General features: G+C 35.1%; 2 protein-coding genes across 5 annotated transcripts; one reads left to right on the top strand and one right to left on the bottom strand.

The window, feature by feature from the left end:
- Positions 1-487: 487 nt before the first annotated feature.
- On the bottom strand, positions 488-6,478 carry LOC110459174 (26S protease regulatory subunit 6B). Its single transcript, XM_021511307.1, has 9 exons — positions 6,369-6,478; positions 4,096-4,197; positions 3,531-3,717; positions 3,106-3,252; positions 2,562-2,765; positions 2,025-2,192; positions 1,693-1,769; positions 1,023-1,247; positions 488-727 (listed from the first exon to the last, which is right to left on the bottom strand). The coding sequence occupies exons 1-9, from the start codon at positions 6,396-6,398 to the stop codon at positions 614-616; spliced, it is 1,254 nt and encodes a 417-aa protein (XP_021366982.1). The 5' UTR covers positions 6,399-6,478; the 3' UTR covers positions 488-613.
- On the top strand, positions 6,467-16,973 carry LOC110459173 (clathrin heavy chain linker domain-containing protein 1-like). Of its 4 annotated transcripts, none has more exons than XM_021511304.1 (10): positions 6,467-6,556; positions 8,170-8,359; positions 9,010-9,197; positions 9,885-10,030; positions 10,467-10,799; positions 12,668-12,712; positions 14,221-14,457; positions 14,893-15,067; positions 15,328-15,713; positions 15,903-16,973. In XM_021511304.1, exons 2-10 carry the CDS (start codon positions 8,171-8,173, stop codon positions 16,316-16,318), a joined length of 2,115 nt encoding a protein of 704 aa, XP_021366979.1. In that variant the 5' UTR covers positions 6,467-6,556; position 8,170; the 3' UTR covers positions 16,319-16,973. The 4 variants fall into 4 exon arrangements, with proteins under 4 accessions (XP_021366979.1, XP_021366978.1, XP_021366977.1 ...); XM_021511303.1 differs by lacking the exon at positions 12,668-12,712 and adding an exon at positions 12,354-12,401; XM_021511302.1 differs by lacking the exon at positions 12,668-12,712 and adding an exon at positions 11,356-11,418.
- Positions 16,974-18,518: the final 1,545 nt, after the last annotated feature.

Here is an 18,518-nt window from a genome sequence, read left to right as displayed (position 1 = left end):
CTCACGTGATAACATTATACGTCCCCGTCTTCGACGGGCGTATAAAAAGTACAGAAATATGCACAATAAAAACTTTGTTTCAAAGGATAAGGTCAAACTATAGGTTAGTATCCTACTTTTTGTACTTGACACTTGACTGTCCAAAGATGTTCTTACCATACTAACCAAATCTGGTTACTCCAAGTGAAATAGTATTGAAGATACATGTATGCCTAGGTGGACAAACTCTTTGATGTCACAGATGGAAGGAGTGCAAAACTATAGTACGGTAATATCAACATGGATAAATATGGATTCAAAAATGCACCTCTGAAATATATCTCCTTTCAGACTCTGTGTGTCCTAGTTTTAGTATGACCAGATCCTATATATCCAGCATTTAAACTAATCTTACCAATATTTTTGAAAAGCCTTATATTCAGTATAAGTACCTATCTTGTCAATTCTACAAGGAATTCATCTCTACCAATCAAGACAAGTAACGCAGGTCACCTTTACAAAAAAACATTGATTTAATGAAGTAAATATGCAGCACTTTAAGGGTTATATCACCCTTACATTTCTGTTGTTGAGGTCATGATCTCTGGTTCTCAAGTTAAATGTCACTTCAGCACTACTTGTAGAATTCATGCTCAGTTTCATCTTTCTTGATATTATTCTTATATCCTTTTTCAAAGTCTTTAGCTAACACAATGTATCGGTTTTCTCTCACAGCCTGCATACCAGCCTGTAAACCAAATTAAATAAAACTCTTGTCATGTCTAATGAAACAATTGTGATGCAAGATGCATTTTCATAGCTTTTAACATTTAATAATTTTGCAATGTTCATATTACATGTATATTATTTATCTGTTTAGTTCGGATGAATTCTGGGCACAGAACATAATTAAACTTTGCTGTTAAGCAGAACATGTACATGAATGACATTATGAACTCAACAAGTTCATATAAAAACAAGAAATAGAATGACCATTTTATCATTTTCAAAGCATTTGATTATTTTACAAAAAGTTCACTGACCTCCTGACAAATGGCGTTGATGTCAGCACCACTGATTTTGTCTGGACGAGCGACGTAGTCTTCAAGATCAACCTCTTCACTAAGATTCATCTTGCTGGTGATGGTGGAGAAAATTAGACGTTTCTGTCGTCTGTCAGGAATGGGGAACTCAATCTTCCTGTCAAGACGACCAGGACGTAGAAGGGCAGGATCTAATGTGTCTGCTCGATTTGTAGCCATGATTACCTGAAATCAATGTGGCAATAGTTTTTATAAACATATGGCTCAGGTCAAATTTTATATTTTTAAAAGAAAACTTAAATAACTTGAATAAAAATATATTACAAATGGCTAAATATTCTTCATTTATGTTTTACAAATTATTTTTTTGATTTGAACCTGGAAGAGTAACATATCAAATAGGACCAAATTCTTACATTCCAACACAGAACTTCAGTATGAATTATAATATATATCTACTGTTACATACAAATGCATGCAGAAGAGAACTTATATAGGCGTGGCCTGTTGTTCGATCCTATTCATATACCGTCATGAATAACATTTGTTGAAATGAACTTAAGATCAACCCTAAAATATAATTAACAAAGAATTTCAGGTTAATCATAAAACCAAATTTGACAAATCCAAGTGAAAATGTTCATATTGCATATGAAGAGTATAACTTTACCTTAACATTAACAGTTTGGTCAAAACCATCCATCTGGTTCAACAGCTCAAGCAAAATTCTCTGTACCTCTCTGTCCGCTACAATATCAGAATTTCTGTTATTTCAAACATTACATAGCGTTATTATTAATTGTTTATCACCTAACATGTGGAGACACGAAAACAGATTTAAAAAGGAAAAACTATTTTACTTTATGTAAATGTAAATCCTGTCAATATTTCATAAAGATTTTTATGTGAGGAGATGGAACATGAATCTGACCCTCCAAGTAAGTACAGATGATTGAGACATTTAATTCATTGTATTATTACATAGAGAACTAGAATACAAACCTCCAGTTTGGGCATCAAAACGTTTGGTAGCAATAGCATCAATTTCATCTATAAAGATAATGGCTGGGGCATTTTCCTTGGCTAGCCTGAACACATCTCTCACCATCCTTGGTCCCTCTCCTAGGTATTTCTGTACAAACTCAGATCCAACCACTCGTATAAATGCCGCTGTAACATAAAGGAAAAAAGATGCAATACAAGAACACCTTAGATACCATAAGGTATCAAAGAATCTCTACCACTGATTTGTTTGAGGCTGTTATAATTCAGGCTAAAAAAGCAAATTCTGGAATGAAAGGAAACATATGAACGGTAACCCTAGTCGCTATAAGAATGTAAATAGAGTGTTGCAGTAACTGCATGGAGGCCTATTATATGGGGTGGGATAAAGAATTCAATTTTAGTAGTAAGTGTGAAATGAGATATTGTACAGAAAAAGACACATGCAAGGTAAAATAATTATAAGATAATTTTAATTTCTCTGCCAAACTAAAATTCCATTCTTCACTAATTATATAACTACATGTCAGGACTGACCTGTAGTATGATGTGCAACAGCCTTGGCTAGCATAGTTTTACCACAGCCAGGGGGTCCATACATGAGAACACCGCGTGGGGGGTCTATACCAATCTGTTTATACAGGTCAAAGTGTGTTAGTGGCAGCTCTACAGCTTCCCTGACCTCCTGCTTTTGTATGTCCATACCGCCTATGTCTGAGTACAGCACATCTGGCTTCTCATCTGCTCGCAAAAAAAACACATCTTTAGCCACCTTACATAGCATTTCAGCACACAACTTTTCCATAAATACTTTCTGTTGGTGAAGTTATTTTGCAGAAACAAAATGTTTACAACTTGATGTTTCCATACTACGGAGTAAATATGATCCGAATCTGTTGAAGGGTTCATGATGAGGTATCTTGAAAACATACTTTTTATTACGGGCGCAAGGATGCTCTGACCAAGCCCCTCCACTTAATTGAGGGTATAATTAGAGTACTGTAGCAGTTGTGGAATGCCCCAATGCAACTTTTTTTAAATGTTCAATAAAATTCTGAAATTAACGGTTGTTATTTTTTACCTGAGGAAAGCATGGTGATGCTGCTGTCAGCCTCGGGAGGCAGAACATCCACTAGGGCATTGCTGTGTTTGTGTAACGCTACACTGGCCGAAGGCTTCAACAGCTCACGGTCAATAGTCGACAATATCCTAACATAGTAGTTAGAACCTGAAAACATTATATAAAACATAAGTATACATGTTATTACTTAAATAATCATTCGCTTGTTTTAATAGTGAATATTTGCCAACAATAACAATTGAGAAATATATTCATGAGTTTGTTTTACTTAAATATCATTTTTACAAGTATCAAAAGCAGGAGCAAATGACCATTTCTATAGCTGGTCAAGTGCTGGAAAACCTTTTAAATTAATTATGTGGCTTTCACCCTGGGAACATATGGTTTAATTAGAACTTCTTTTTCAATTTCAATCCAAATGTTACCTGTGGTTGAGCCAACAATTCCTGTGTTTTGGTCAACTGCTTCCAAGAACTGACCAATGACCAGTGGCACACTCTGAATTCTCTTTACTTCCTCTTGTGCATGTAAATATTCCTTCTTCAAGTTCTTCTGTTCATCTTTGATATACTCTTCTTGCACTTCCAAAAATTCTAGTTGTCGTTTCAATTTCTATGGATGAAATTAACAGACAAATAATTTACATGTACAACATTCAGGCATTTAAAACTGATTAACATCATAGTTTCTCTCGAGACTGAATTGACAGAACTTACAGTAAGACTGCACATATGAAAACAAAAGTTATCCCAGTTGTTAAGATGAACCTGATATTGTAACAGAATGCAAAATGTTATTGACATATACATGGACATTTTAGTTACGTTTGTCAGCTATCTTTATATAAAGAAGGTACATAAACCTAAATGATCTACCAGCAGTTTCACAGCTGGTGACAACTAAAACATACCAGGTATGCTTGTACAATGTACCAGTAATACATGTATAGGAAACTGCATGCAATTTAGATATCCATAGGTTTGATCTTACTTTGTATTTGACATAGAGATCTTCCACATCTACATCAAGTGAGTCAAAATGAGTGGATGTCTGAGAGGTCCCTGGCCTAGACTCTGTGACTGTGGAATCTTCCTGTTCAGAAAAAGAAACCAAAGCATTTACTATTACTAGTGTTTTTCCCTCATATTTCCTTAAGAATAAATACCAGTAATTTATATTCAATTTGAATTCCTTCTGCATTTTTAAAATGTTTCAAATTTATATTATACAATGTATTCAATCATTTTTTTGGGTGATTTTTTTTATTAAAAACAACTCATTTTTATGGGACAGTCATGCAATCAAGGAGTAGCATAATTAAATTGCATAGAGGACATGTATATATATGGCTTCAAGTAGAATATTGAAGTACACTTAGAAAAAATCAGGAGGAGCTTACTTCTTCACATTAAAATGCTCAACAGGGTAAATCAAATATCCATTATTAATCAACAATATTTTGTGTGAATCAAAGACATGAAATAATGACTTTTTGAATTTCCTCTTTTTCAATGTGAAACAAATTAAAAACAACATGGCCAAATTGTCTGGTTAATACAAAGCCGGAAAGCAGATTATATTTCCAATTTTGCATGCTGAAACTATTTTAGGTGCCTCCAAAATGAAGACTAGGGTATACGTAATTGTAGGACACTATAGACAAGTTTAGAGGTGTTTTTGTCACCTTATCTCTCTTGCAAAATGCAAAAAATAAAACTAGCAGATATATGTTCTTGGATATTTATTTATTTACATTTATGGGTTAAAGGTACTGTTTGATACTGGATATTGTGTTAAAGTTTTGTGTTTGTAGTATTAAATTGTATCTATATTACATTAGGCCTGGAGTAGGTAACAGAGTTAGTACCTAGTTGCAGTTTGGTTTCTTTCTGGTTAGCAAATCTATGTACCTGAAAATCATCCCAAAATTAAGGTCAATAAATATATTGATTTTCCCAGTAAGAAATGTCACTCCTGAATGATGTGTGACAGATTAAGATTGTCAAACTTTCCAGTCGAATATTCGAAAACTATTTGAATACAACAAACAAATATCAAAGTTTTACTTTATACACAATTAATGTACATATTGAATGTGGCGCAATGTTTTAAGACCGGCTGGTCTCTTTGTCAAGCTATGACTAATTGAGCAATTTGTATCGTTTACCTGTACAACGATGTGACGAAATTGTACAATTTTAATAAGTAATCGATACAAAATATATGTATATTTTTATGTAACTCCGTCCGGGACGTTTTGCCCAGCAATAGAGATCATTAAATATGTTACGGGTATGGTGTAGATCTAGCCCCCTCGTCTCTGTTCATGTTTTGAGTTTCCTGATTTTGACTGCTTCTCTGAATCGTCTTGTTTTTGTATGTTGTTCCCTTTCAACAATTTTGGCATTGTCCCAATGGACGATGTGGTTTTTGGGAGTTAGCATCATGATCTGTTAATGCTGATTTACTGTCCTGGGTGGCAGATGTTTTGCTTGTGGATCTGGTAAAAGTGGTGTTTATATAAACAAAAATATACAATTTCAATCCATCTTTGTTCAGGTAAACAATACAAATCGCTCACTCAGTCATACCCAGTACTCATAGCTTGAAAAAAAGGGACCAGTCAGTCTCGAAATTTTGTGAAATGTTTAATACGTAAATTGTTTGTGTATGAAGTAAAATAATGATATTACATATTTCCAAACTGATGAACCTTATTGAAAACAACAAACAAATATTTGAAAATCAAAATCTGGTATTTGTTTCAGCTCTAACCTGTTCAGTGGTTGAGAGATATTTCGCTACTTGCATAAGACGTTTCGGTACATCCCCAAAGTCTATTCGATGCATTAAAAAGATGTTTAGCAAATCAACAGTTGCTGTACAGGACAGATCTAGATGACCCATACAGTACACTTTATTTGTGAATTATCTTTTGAGTGTGTGTTGCTGAAATCATATTTAGAAATCATTCCGACATTTTCATCCTTTCAATAAAGCTACGAAACATCCTATAAAATAACAAAAATATAAATTAATTAACGGCAAAATGATACAGACAAATAAAATGTGATATACCGGCAAAATGGGGGGGGGGGGGGGGGGGGGGGNAGAAACACATCTACCAAAACCAATCGAATTACAAACTACTAGACATACAAACGTACGAAATGACACCTTCACATGTTTATAGTTCATTTTGATATGAAATATATTACGGAAACCCTGACATTGACGCCTGTTCATTGATATTTTTCGGCTACCTTTTCTTGAGTTAGGCCGATCTCTTCCATCTTGAAAAATGCCCGTATTAGTGACGTCACTTCCTATCTACGAGTTGTTTGAAAATGGCGACCACCGTCCGATAGGCAGTGCCCTTGATGTGTATAGTGCTTTTGCCATTTCAACAAAATGTATGCTGATATTAGGGAATAACAATAGAAACAGAAAAGTAAGCAGAAAACGTTTTAATGTTTAGTCTGTTACAATTAACGGGGTAACGCTCTGTTTGAAATATTCACATGCTTTTTCAAAAAATTTGCAAAAATTCCGGTACTTATAACAGCAGCTAACGTTACTGTTAAAAATACCGTCATTATTGCAATATTTTGATATTTAATCAAACCGAGCTGCACTGAACTAAACAAATACGAAGCTGCTTGAAAATGGTACGGCCCATTTGTCGATCTACCTAATATATGTTACTACTTCACTGCAAACAGAACAACCCTACAAATAAGCAGTCTCACTGTAAATTAACTTTATGAAAAAGAATAATTTATATTAAATTTTTAGATACAATTATGTTTCCCGACACTTATTTTAACAAAAGAATGTTGTTAGTTTTATTATTTACTTTGTACTTATGTTTTTTCCCTCCTTCCTCTTGCAAAAGATTAGATCAAAAGAAGACATGTATATATATATATTGTAGAAATTGAGGAGATAATCTGGTTATTGGTCTGTGAGTTGGATGACACATGCTTTTGTACACTAACATTTGCAAACAACGTCTGCAGGGACAGAGAAGTAATAATAAGATTTTTAATATGTAGTGCATCACAATTTATGCAGTAATTTTAAATATTCTCTGTCTTTCATTGTATTACCAACCACTTATGTCACAATCAAACTTGTGATGAAAATGTATCATTCACAATTACAGATTTTATACTTTGTGATGATCTCCTTATTCCCAGGACATACTAGTTGACAGGTGATCTAATGTCATTTGATAATACAAAAATGGCAATAGTTGGTATAAAACGTTAAAGATCCTACTGCAGTAATGTCAACTTTATGGTGATAGTCTAATTAATACACAATTAAACATTGCTAAAAAAGCTACACCTGTGGTGTAATATCACATTCTGTCATTGATGTTTGCCTGGACTTTTTGCTGAACTATATGTCACCTGGGAAAGAAGTCTGCATGACATAGCATATATGAAAATTTCCTGGCACAAGTCTAGCTATCATGGTTACTGTTTAGATAATTGTCTGACCATTATGTGGGTATAATTATTGTAGTTTTATTGTTTTCAGTAATTTCTTATCATTTGTTTTTGATTAATGATTAGAATGTCATTTTTTTTTTTTTATATATATATATGGCCAATGGCAATGGACAATTTAAGTCATTTAGGGCCAAAAAACACTGTGCATATGAACATTCACACAAAGTAATGCATCAAACTAAAACTGAATAAGTGAAAAGATGCAAAAATCAGAATGTAAAGTGCTTGTGGTAATAGAAATTTATATTCAGCCAATATATATGCAGTTGTTTTACTTTTAATTTGATATGGGCATGACCGGGAGTAATTTCAGCACGAACTGACAGAGTCAAATGTGTTCAAACTTCTACTGAATTATAAGCCTAAAGGTTTAAGACTTTGATGTGTCGTGTAGCTGTGCTTAGGAAGATCACAAGGTGTAAAAATAATTTTAAAAAAGTACCTTGACCCATAGTCTAATCATGAGGATAAGATATGAAAATTATATCCAGATGACTTATTAAGGAACTTGGAACTTTCGTTAATCTTTACTTGAATTTATTTTTAGAATGTCAAGTAGATCCTCAACTCCCACTTCTACCACTTCTAAATATACCAAGATACCGCCTATCATTACAAATGAGGTAGACAGGCGTTTCCTGCAGGACCTCAGTGAGTACATTGACTATGAGATGTCAAGGATTAATACTGAAGAAGATGAGCAGCGTTATATCATCTTTAAGACTGTTTTTAACAGGGTAAGAAGCACATCCAATAAACCAGGTCATCACAATCACTGAACGAAACTTATGAGTAAATTATAAATAAAAAGAAAGTTGAATAAAGTTATTTGTCTTTCAAACCACATTCTAAAAATTTAAAAAGTTTCAATCGTCATTTAAACTGTAAAGATACAAAGTTTTCCCCTTGAAGTGTGGTTATAACTTCATCAAAATTCTATAAAGACTCCTGATGCCTGTAAATTGTAAAATACATAATGCTTTTGCAGCTGAAAATGTATCAAATCCGTTGGAAGACAGTATGAAAGGTGTAAAGACAAACACTAAAAAACTTAGGACATGAAATGTGTGTTTTTATATATATAGTTTTTTTATAGTTTTTTTCAACTACCTGTATGTCCAATGTATTATGGTTTATAGTTATGTAATGTCTTATATCATATTTTTACTTACCTAGAGTAACCATGTTTATTTTAATAATCTTACTTATATACACGGTATACAATGCAATCTGGTCCAAATGAGTTTATTGATAGTCAAATACATGGTGTAGTTTATACATATTTACTCCAGTATGAAAAAGTTACTGTGATTTGTGGAATTCAAGACAAAAAATAAGCATGAACATGTTACCATGCAGTTATATCTATGCACACTCTTTTTTAAAGATAATTGAGCATGTGAAGGCCTACAAACCTCTGTTGACGGCGGTGAAGAAAGAGTATGAGGACACCATTGAGGTGATCAAGTCAGGGCAGAGGGAGGCTATCTTCCTTCATGGCAAACTCAAGGCCATGGCCTCCGAACCCTCAACCATGAGGAATTACAAGAAGAGAGGCGATGAACTAGAGGAAAGGTAGATATCCCATATATTAATATGTTCAGCGCTGGAAAGAAGGGGATTAGTCTACAACTGTACTGAGAGCATTTTTAAACAAATTAGTACAATATATATTTATTGACATGTACTGATAAGTTTGGGTTTGGAGACATTGAACTTGTGTCAGCTTGGGGCAGGGTACATGATGCTTATTAGGGTACAGCCTTTTGTTAAAATAACAGTTTACGTATATACTATTCGTTAGGTCGCCTTAGGTCTTTTGTCAGGCCTTTCAATCGTCATGTAAACAAACATACTATTCTCTTCTATTTAGAAAGTGTCTTTCAGATATTTATAAAACTTAGTGGTAATCATCAGTCCCTGGAAGAATATAAGAATCCTAAAAAGGCTGAGAGACAGAGCCATAAGGGTCACTAAATGTAAAACCTTCAAAAAATATCTGCTTTGAAACTTCTTTGAAAGCAACTGGTGTATTTATAACCAAACTTTTACAAATCAATTTAAATCTATATAACTAGCAACACTGTATGTCATTCATAATTTCACTAAGGTGACCATTAAAGCCCACGACTATGAGCCTGTTGTAAATGTATGCATGATAAATGATAGTACAATTTACAGCAGTTGGTTCTTTAAAAACGGATATGTCAAATTGAATGAAAACTTTGAGTTGATATTTGTTATTTTCATTGTCATAAATAGGATTGGTGTCATTGAGAGAGACAATGACAGACTTCAGAAACAGCTGCTAAACTTAAAGGCCAAACGTAAGGAGCAGGAGGAGTTTGAACGGCAGGTAACTGAGCCTCCAAAACGAGAATTCAAGAAGGATCATCGTTTAATACCTGGTAAGTTTGTTATAGATTTACTGTACCTGGCTATATACTTTTACTTCTGTGTGTTTGTGTACCAAGGCTAAGAGTTTATATCTACAATGTTAATTACTGAAGTGTTATTATTATATAGCATATGGAAATTCATAAAGAGTCTGATCAGTTGCAGATTGAAAATTTAGCTATGGACTGCCTTTAATCTGGTTTTTGGCTGGATTGCAACACATTCAAGGCTTAATGAAATATGACACAAGTTGTGATCTTTACTCGCGCATTCAGTTTCAAGCTGGTGACTTTCTAGATGCATAATTATCATACCCAGTAGATATATTCCTGTATTAATGTACCAAATAAATAGCTATGCCTCGTTACTGATTTAACACTGCATTAATTGTATCTATGAATAACTGTGATTTGTTGCCGATTTTTCACTTGTGATGTTATATTGCAGGATTAACCCTGGAGGAATCTACGAATGTGCCGTTGCTTTATCGAGACTTGGAAAAGCTTGACCGCCAGTTGAAGGAACTGGACATCAGTTTGAGGACAAGATATGTAGAGAAGTCATATAAGGTTGAGCTTAAGGAGAAACTGGATAACAAAGTCCTATATAGGGATCAACTTGCCCTCCAAGGTCAACTGTACCGAGCAAAGCAGCATCGTCTTAAAATAGCAGTGGAGGCAGCCCAGGCCTACAATCGAGTCAAGCCTCCGCATCAAACGGTCGGTGATGCCGTCTTCTTCGCTCTGTCACATGCAGCTGGTCTGCAGATTCAGGAAAAAGGTAATGTGTTATTTACCAAAGTAAAAAACTTACGTAGTTTAAAAAGGTTTTTGTGTACATGCATATTTTTTTTCTTCTTAAACATTTATTTAGAGATATTTCTTTATATAAGAAAACATTTTTGAATACAGCGTATATATATAAGTGGTCTGTATGCTATAGTATTTGATTTTCCATTGCTGTCTTTTGTATTAACAACACTTTGTCACAGGTCTACTACAGTACTTCTCTTACCACTGTCGACAGTCTTTTGTATAGCAATAGCTGATTTCAAGTCAGTACTGGTACACAATTTCACAACAGTAGTAATTTCTTTTCTAACATGTACAGTTCAACTCTGTTTTAACAATCATTGATTTTCTTTACCATATTTTTTTTCAAATTTACGTTTTTAACATTTTAGCATATTTGATACATGTAAACAGATTTGTTATAAAGTAAAACTGTGTCGATGTTTATGATTCTAGTATAATACATGTATTAATCAACTAATCATTGCACTGTCATCTCTAATTAGTATTGAAGTTAATGACTTACAGTTTTGTCTGTCAAACAGAATGGAGCATAATGGAATCACAAAAGAATTATGGAAGGATGTGCATCTTTCAAAAAGAAATTGGTGATTTCCATGAATTTCGATAGAGCTATAAAATTGATGACAAAATTCCTGATTTCATATATATCTTTCATGATCTTGCAAAAACAAAAACAAAAACTTTCACAGATTTACGAGCCATTTCAAGTCAGCTATAAAGAAAACAATTGTAAATCTTAAAAAATTTCAAACATTACATTTGGGATTGACCGTTTGTCTTCAGTTTGGTCTGGTGTAAAGTACATTCATTGAAACCTTAAAATTGCTAGTTTGGGCACTTTAATTTCTGAAAGCATTTGAAAGAACACATTTTCCTCTGAAACCAAACCAATATTTTGGAGAAGGATTCAAGATAAGATTTTAAATATTTGTGAAAGTTTTAAAATATATCAGAAACGGAATGAACAAGGTCCTGACATTTGTAAAGTTGGTGGCATAAAAGACCAACAGAGCCGATTTACTGGGAGATCAAATGTATAAAAAAAAAAATATAAATCTTTTCTGTATCACCAAGTGTAAAGAAATTTATCAGGTACATTTGTTCCAAATGTTAAATATCAAGTGAAATCAGAGTTTTCCAAAGTAAGCTATCTGCAGGCTGAAGGAGGAGCTAGGCTGCTGGATTCCAGGATTTCATGTTGTGGTAACACAAACTCGTAACGAAAGTTATAAAACTGGAACTGGATGTCAAACATTTAGTTTGTATACTGGTGGAGCAGTGGTCACCACAACATGAACTCATAGCTGATGTCGTTAGATCTCACTGTCGTTAGATCTCAATGCAGTGTGAAGTAGTTAGACCTGATTGTTTAATGTAGAAATGGAGAAACTTTCTCTCTGGGCAATTGGTTAGGATTAATTAAACTAATTCTGTGTAGATATATTATATGTCATTATATGTTATGTTATAAACATGAGAAAAGAAACATGAGAAATAAATTTGTCTTTTCCTTACAAAGTTAAACGTACGGTGCAACGCTTGACTCGTTTCAAACGATCAGCGAATGGTAAGAAAAGAAAACGATTGCTACATGTATATGGTATAAAGGGGAATGGGAAAGACATGAATTTATAATACTTGGTGAAAGGGAATTGTTTATTGTGGATGTACATGGTGACGAGTTTAGGTTTACTATACATGTGGGTGTAGGGGTTGAAGTTACTGTTGTCTTTGTAGGATTAGAGGCTAATTTTTAGCGTGACTCTTTTTACTTGTTTTTGTGGACACCCCAGCCATTGCCTCTAACACTGTTTGGCCTGGTTTTGCTTGCAGGTAACCGTCTGAATTACAGATATAATGCTGGTGTTGATTTAACAGGTACCCTATAGCAGTTTGTGTATGCCATAGTTTTTGTTGTCGACAAGTTCTTGTTCAATGCAGAGTTCAACAGTCACCATATGTTCTTACTAATTCCTTGTCACTGAAATAACATGGCCTGTATGGGAGCATGCCAGTATACACTGAAGAGTGGTGCTAATAGAGAACAGCTGAGACAATTTACCTTCTAGTTCTCAACTGGTGGTAATACTCGATTTAGTACAGCACACAATTCATTCTGAAATTAATTTAACTGGAAACAACTTCCTCTTTATGAAAAAAGTGCCTAACTTACTGAGCAAAGTTTTTCATCACAATAAGATTAAGAATGTCAGCTTAAATTGTTGATTCAGGTTTACCGTGTTATTTTGTGCTGTACTGAGACTTGACTGGTGATGTCATATTAAGTCACTTTACTTACAGTTTGTTTGTATATGAACAAGTCTGTCATTCTGTTTATAAATCAATGTATATCGCTACATACTCGCCACATAACGTAGTTGTACTTGTGTAAATTGATATAAGTTACTGTAAATTTTCTGTGTCCACTTGTTCATATCTAAATGATAAATGCCATCACTTGTGACAGCTGACTAACATTTTAACATCACAGAACAATTACGAAAATACTAAAACTGTTAAATTTTACAAATATTATGTAAATTCTGTGGTTTTACTGATTGCTATGAGATTTACTAGCATCTGTAATAATTGGGAGATTTAGATTGACAGATGGAACATGACCATACAAGGGAAATATCTGTCTCTATAGAGCTTGAGGAGACCAGTATAGCGTGGACTGTTAAAGCTTCCAGATACAGTAGCTGTAGTGATAACTAGCGGAGAATACGGCCAGCTACGGCAAATTAACGAGATGTACTTGCTTTGCAATAGAAACACATGCTATGAAATATTAGTTAGGAAGTACACTGTATTGGTTAGGTTAAAAATAGTTAGGAAGTTACATTGTATAGGCTACTGATGTTTATGTTAATTACATATGATTTTAATTTGTTTCTTAATTCTTGAATCAAGTTTCATTTGAAGAATTTAACATGTTTGTTGGTTTTAATGTCATTTTATGTTAAAATAAGTTCAGATGAAAAAACAGAAACTAATTATTATTTAACATCAGTTTAAGAGGCACACTCAATGGTACATGCTTTTACTTAAATTATCAGCTTTATTCAAACAAACACGGCATTATTACATGTAGCAAAACTGGAGTCCTTATTCAAATTAGATTAAGATGTTACTTTGTGTTTCTATCTCTCAGACAAATCATAAATGAGGCCATTTGATACTTGTAAGATGTACATGGAGTAAATTTATTTTTACTCTTTATTTGCCTCATCTCATGATTGCTTATGTGAAAACTTCTGATTCCTAGCCGTGTCATGGAAATTATTCAGATATTATTTTTGACATGTTTTATTATCAGTGAATTACAGAGTCTTAAGAAGGGTGTTTATATATAACCTATGCTAACTTAATGTGACCATTTACAGAACTGGCTCCCGACCAGAACCAGGGGGAGGCTCGGGAGGGGTCAGCAGCCGCAGCGTCCAAGTCATCATTTGATGACGACGATCCTAATAGGGAGAAAGAGGCAGAGATGATGCTGGAATATATAGAGAAATTTAATGAGCTGTTTGAGGATGGGAAGTATGAGGAGGCAGCCATTCACGCCGCCAACAGTCCCAAGGGAATACTAAGGACGTCTGCCACACTCGCAAAGTTTAGAGGTAAGGGCTAAGGTCATAGGGTATGACGTCATGATTTCTTCTTTAAATAAATAATCTGAAGAATCTCCTTGATGAGATGAAAGTGCTAATGACATGTTGTTGAGATTTTTTGTTTTTATTAGGTGTATATATAATTACATATATATATCATCCTCATCAAAGAGACAGTAAGGATGCACAGTGAAACCTGTTGTCTAATCTGATACCTTTTGGAATCCAAACCTTGTGGAATCCAACACACTGTTTGCATTAGACAGGTGTGTTTTATTTGGTTGTTTTAAAAGAAATGGGATAACAGAGATATGACATGTGACAGGATGTTGGAATACTCAGTGGTCAATAGGACAAGTTTTGTTATACACATTATAATTATATGACATAATTTACAAACAAGTGATAGAAGTAAACGAGTCTTGTTTACGCCAATGTTTGCAGATGTGAAGGTCCAGGTGAACGGTCGGTCACCTCTCCTTGCCTTCAGCGAGGCAGTGATGTCATCAGTGGGAGCCATCGGTATGAAACCTAACGATACCCTGTCACTAGAATGTGTCGAGTGTGCACTGTACGAAAACAGACTTGACCTCTTGTCTCACTGGATCTCACAGGAAAGGTCAGTAGTTGGTCAATTACTTCAAAACTTTGGATGGTTTTAAATAGTTTTGTGAACTACATAGATGTACATAGTTGTATTGTTGTCTCCCACTCTTCTTTGAGTTATCTATGGGCAGGATTTCTCTCTAATTTGATAAAGTTCTCACAACAACATATAATCAAATTATTATTATACAACCATCCCTTTTATAGTGTTAATTTGAAAATGTTTCGTTTTGAATTTTCAATCAATTAAAATGTTTTTTGTTTGTGTTACAGACTGACCCTGTCGCAGGATCTGGGAGACAGAATCAGTGCCCACTGTAAGTGTAACGTGCCATGTCGGTGCGGTAGTCAAGCTCTGGCTCAAAACGTGTTCAGCAAGTTGCAGCTTCACCGCCAGACCGTAGTGTGTCTGCTGAAGCAGGGGCGCATCCATGCTGGTATGGACTACGCCAAACACAAGATGCCGTTCACGCGGGACCAGTTCATGTCTGTCCTGAGGACCTGTCCCTCTGTCCAGCTGATGCATGCTCTCGTGGAGGAGGATGGTGAAGGGAGCCGGGCCTTGCCCATTGGTGTAGTCTTACTGGTAGTTCTAGAGAAGAACCAGTACAACCTGGTTCTTCCATTCATACAGGACCAACAGAAACAACCATCGGTTGGTAAGTCTGCTGTAGGCACAATACAGTATTTGTTATATAGCATTAATGAGTCGATATTACTAGTAAATTTCATTAAAACCTAAAATTTAACCCATAACTGTTGGGTTTCTTTGTTGGTCCTTGTTTTTACCTGTACTAATACCTGTAGTTACTACCTGTAACTGTTACATGTTACCATTACTTTTCCAGATGACCCTCAAATAAACCAGTTCCAGGCAGCTGTCTTGGATGACTCGTACACAACCTCAGTCCAGTGGGACAGCCTGGTGGAGTTGTTCCAGGACCAGGGATACGAGGATACTGCCATGTGTCTCCTTGCCTCAATAACTGTTCTCAATGCTATGAGGAGCGCTTTATATACCCGACTTGGAGTCAATACACCACAATCACCCCAAACAGACTCGCCTCAGACTGATCCTACCCAGGGGGTACCACTTCCTCAAGGCACCCCTTCACTGGTGATCTCCCAACCAGAGGTGGAACCATCTAAACAAGAGTCCTCGTCCAAGGAAATACAACCTGAAGCAGCCCTGCCTCAGAAGGAACTGTCTCAGAAGGACCTCACTGAAGGGGATACAGCTATAACTGACCCAACGCAGTCATAAGACGCTAAAAATGGGAAAGTGCCTGCTGTTCCCACCAAGTTTTTGTCAAAGATTCCAACTGTTCATCAAAACGGTTAAAGTGTTGTCTGGAAGTTATCATAGTTTTGACACAGGTCTTACATATCAGTCTGACATCATATCAGCGATATCAGCGATATGATCCCACAAGTTTAAAACTGTTAAAATTACACTACAATAAAGAAGGGGAGATGTACCAAAGAAGAGAGTTTCCAAGACACCTAGACCTGCAGTGCTTTCAGAATATTGACTTAAGTCAGTGATCCTTAAGTATTTTACTACCTGGTACTAAGTGTACTAAGTGTAGCAGCACCGCGGGTCTATTCTGTATTTTACTACCTGGTACTAAGTGTACTAAGTGTAGCAGCACCACGTGTCTATTCTGTATTTTACTACCTGGTACTATGTATACTAAGTGTAGCAGCACCACGTGTCTATTCTGAAATGTTGGATGTAGGAGACATGTTGACCTATATATTTTACAAATCAATATTGAAGACATTACATTAATTTGTATTGTTGTTAGAGGTATTTTAAAGGAATACTCCAATGTATAAATGTACATCTTAACTACAAATAACCCATGTATGTTAACCTGGGTGTTAATCTGTGATAATCATTAAAGTTTAAGATGAGTAACGTTGTCCTTTATGTGTGGTTTATAGGCAGCATACTTTTAAAATTAAATCAAAGTTAAATTTTACACACTTTTTTTATTTGATTGATTCAGTAAAATATTTTAAAGCAACACCTAACACATGAAGATTTCTGCTTCAATCTGATTGTCCGTCAAAAAACACTAATTCCTGACATTTGTCCGAAGTTGATACAGCTTCAAGTTGGACAAACCGTTGAAGAAATCCCAGGCAAATGCTTTGTGAGAAGAAGGCTTTAATAAAGTTTTGAGTTTGATTGAACTTAAGAATATAAGGACTTGATATAAAAAAGATGAGTCTTGGAAACTGTATCTGGTGACTGGATATAGAAAATATGGGCATGCAACTATATCTGGTGACTGGATATACAAAAGATGGTCTTGGAACTATATCTGGTGACTGGATATACAAAAGATGGTCTTGGGTAGTGTGACTGTTAAGTCTGTCAGATTATTGGTAGGTATGCTTGCTTGTAATTGACTTGAGACTCTGGTTATTACAAGGGTTAGTTTCTGATGATTTTGTAAAAGTGTAGACAAAAAAGATGCACGACTTTTGGTCCAGGAAATATTTTCATCTTTGACCTTTAATAATGTTAACGTCTGGAAAGCATTTTGAAGTATTGATTCATATAGGAGATTTAAATTTTAACCCCAAGGAAAACGTCTGGGATTATACCCGATGTTAAGTGCAGTATCATAACTATTGTGTTGCATCAGTCCTAGGAAATCCTATGCTTTGTTTTATCGAGACATATTTGATTCTATACTCTCTGGTCTGATCCGGGTTGAAGAGTAGCTGGGAGAGTAAAGATAAATAGGGATCCAAGGTGTTGCAAACGAGAATATCAGATAAATGTTGGTCTCTACAGAAAAACAGATTCTGCAGAGGCTCAACATTTAATTGCGTCTTACCAAGTATGATGTGGAATATAGCAGGCCTTTTCTTTCTTAGAAACTGAAGAGAATAAATGTCTAAAAAGGAAGATCAAAACACAATATTTGCCAAAAAAACAGCATCGGACGAAAGAATTAAATTGAAATTGATTCTGATGAAGAAGAAACCAAGACGATACGTTCTTGGTAAAGGTTATTCAGACAATGTAAGTTAGGTTAATTGGGATGTTTTCAAGCGAGATTAATCTTGGAAGACACTTGTTCACTCGAACGGGCAAGTTAGGGTTACTAGTTGCGGTTACTTCCCTTAGACTTGTTATAATCACATCCGTCGACAAAAGTTACGAACCCTACTAATACCAGCTAATCATACTTCTGTATTACAACCTTTCAGAATACGATTAATGATAAGGATGTGGAACTGTCTGCTTTGTACTGGGTTCCGAAACTCCACAAGACTAAGCTGTTATCGCTGGCACTGATATTTGCACATCCAAGCCATTATATCCGGGGCCAAACTTCAAACCACCCGAACCGTACTTATTGCCATCATACTACAGTTAAAGTTGTATTACGACACTATACACCAGAAATGGATTTGATAGAATGCACATTCTGGAGCATCCTTTA

This window comes from Mizuhopecten yessoensis, unplaced genomic scaffold (assembly GCF_002113885.1).
Source record: "Mizuhopecten yessoensis strain PY_sf001 unplaced genomic scaffold, ASM211388v2 scaffold9985, whole genome shotgun sequence".
NCBI lineage: Eukaryota > Metazoa > Mollusca > Bivalvia > Pectinida > Pectinidae > Mizuhopecten > Mizuhopecten yessoensis.
This window is presented reverse-complemented; position numbering and strand designations above follow the sequence as displayed.

Coding starts and splice junctions, on each gene's coding strand:
- LOC110459174 (XM_021511307.1), bottom strand. CDS start 6,398: ATGGAAGAGATCGGCCTAACTCAAGAAAAG. Junction 3,253..3,530: donor AATTGTTGGCTCAACCACAG/GTAACATTTGGA, acceptor TAATGTTTTCAG/GTTCTAACTACTATGTTAGG. Junction 1,248..1,692: donor ACCAAACTGTTAATGTTAAG/GTAAAGTTATAC, acceptor CATTGATTTCAG/GTAATCATGGCTACAAATCG.
- LOC110459173 (XM_021511302.1), top strand. CDS start 8,171: ATGTCAAGTAGATCCTCAACTCCCACTTCTACCACTTCTAAATATACC. Junction 8,360..9,009: donor TTAAGACTGTTTTTAACAGG/GTAAGAAGCACA, acceptor TCTTTTTTAAAG/ATAATTGAGCATGTGAAGGC. Junction 10,031..10,466: donor GGATCATCGTTTAATACCTG/GTAAGTTTGTTA, acceptor GTTATATTGCAG/GATTAACCCTGGAGGAATCT.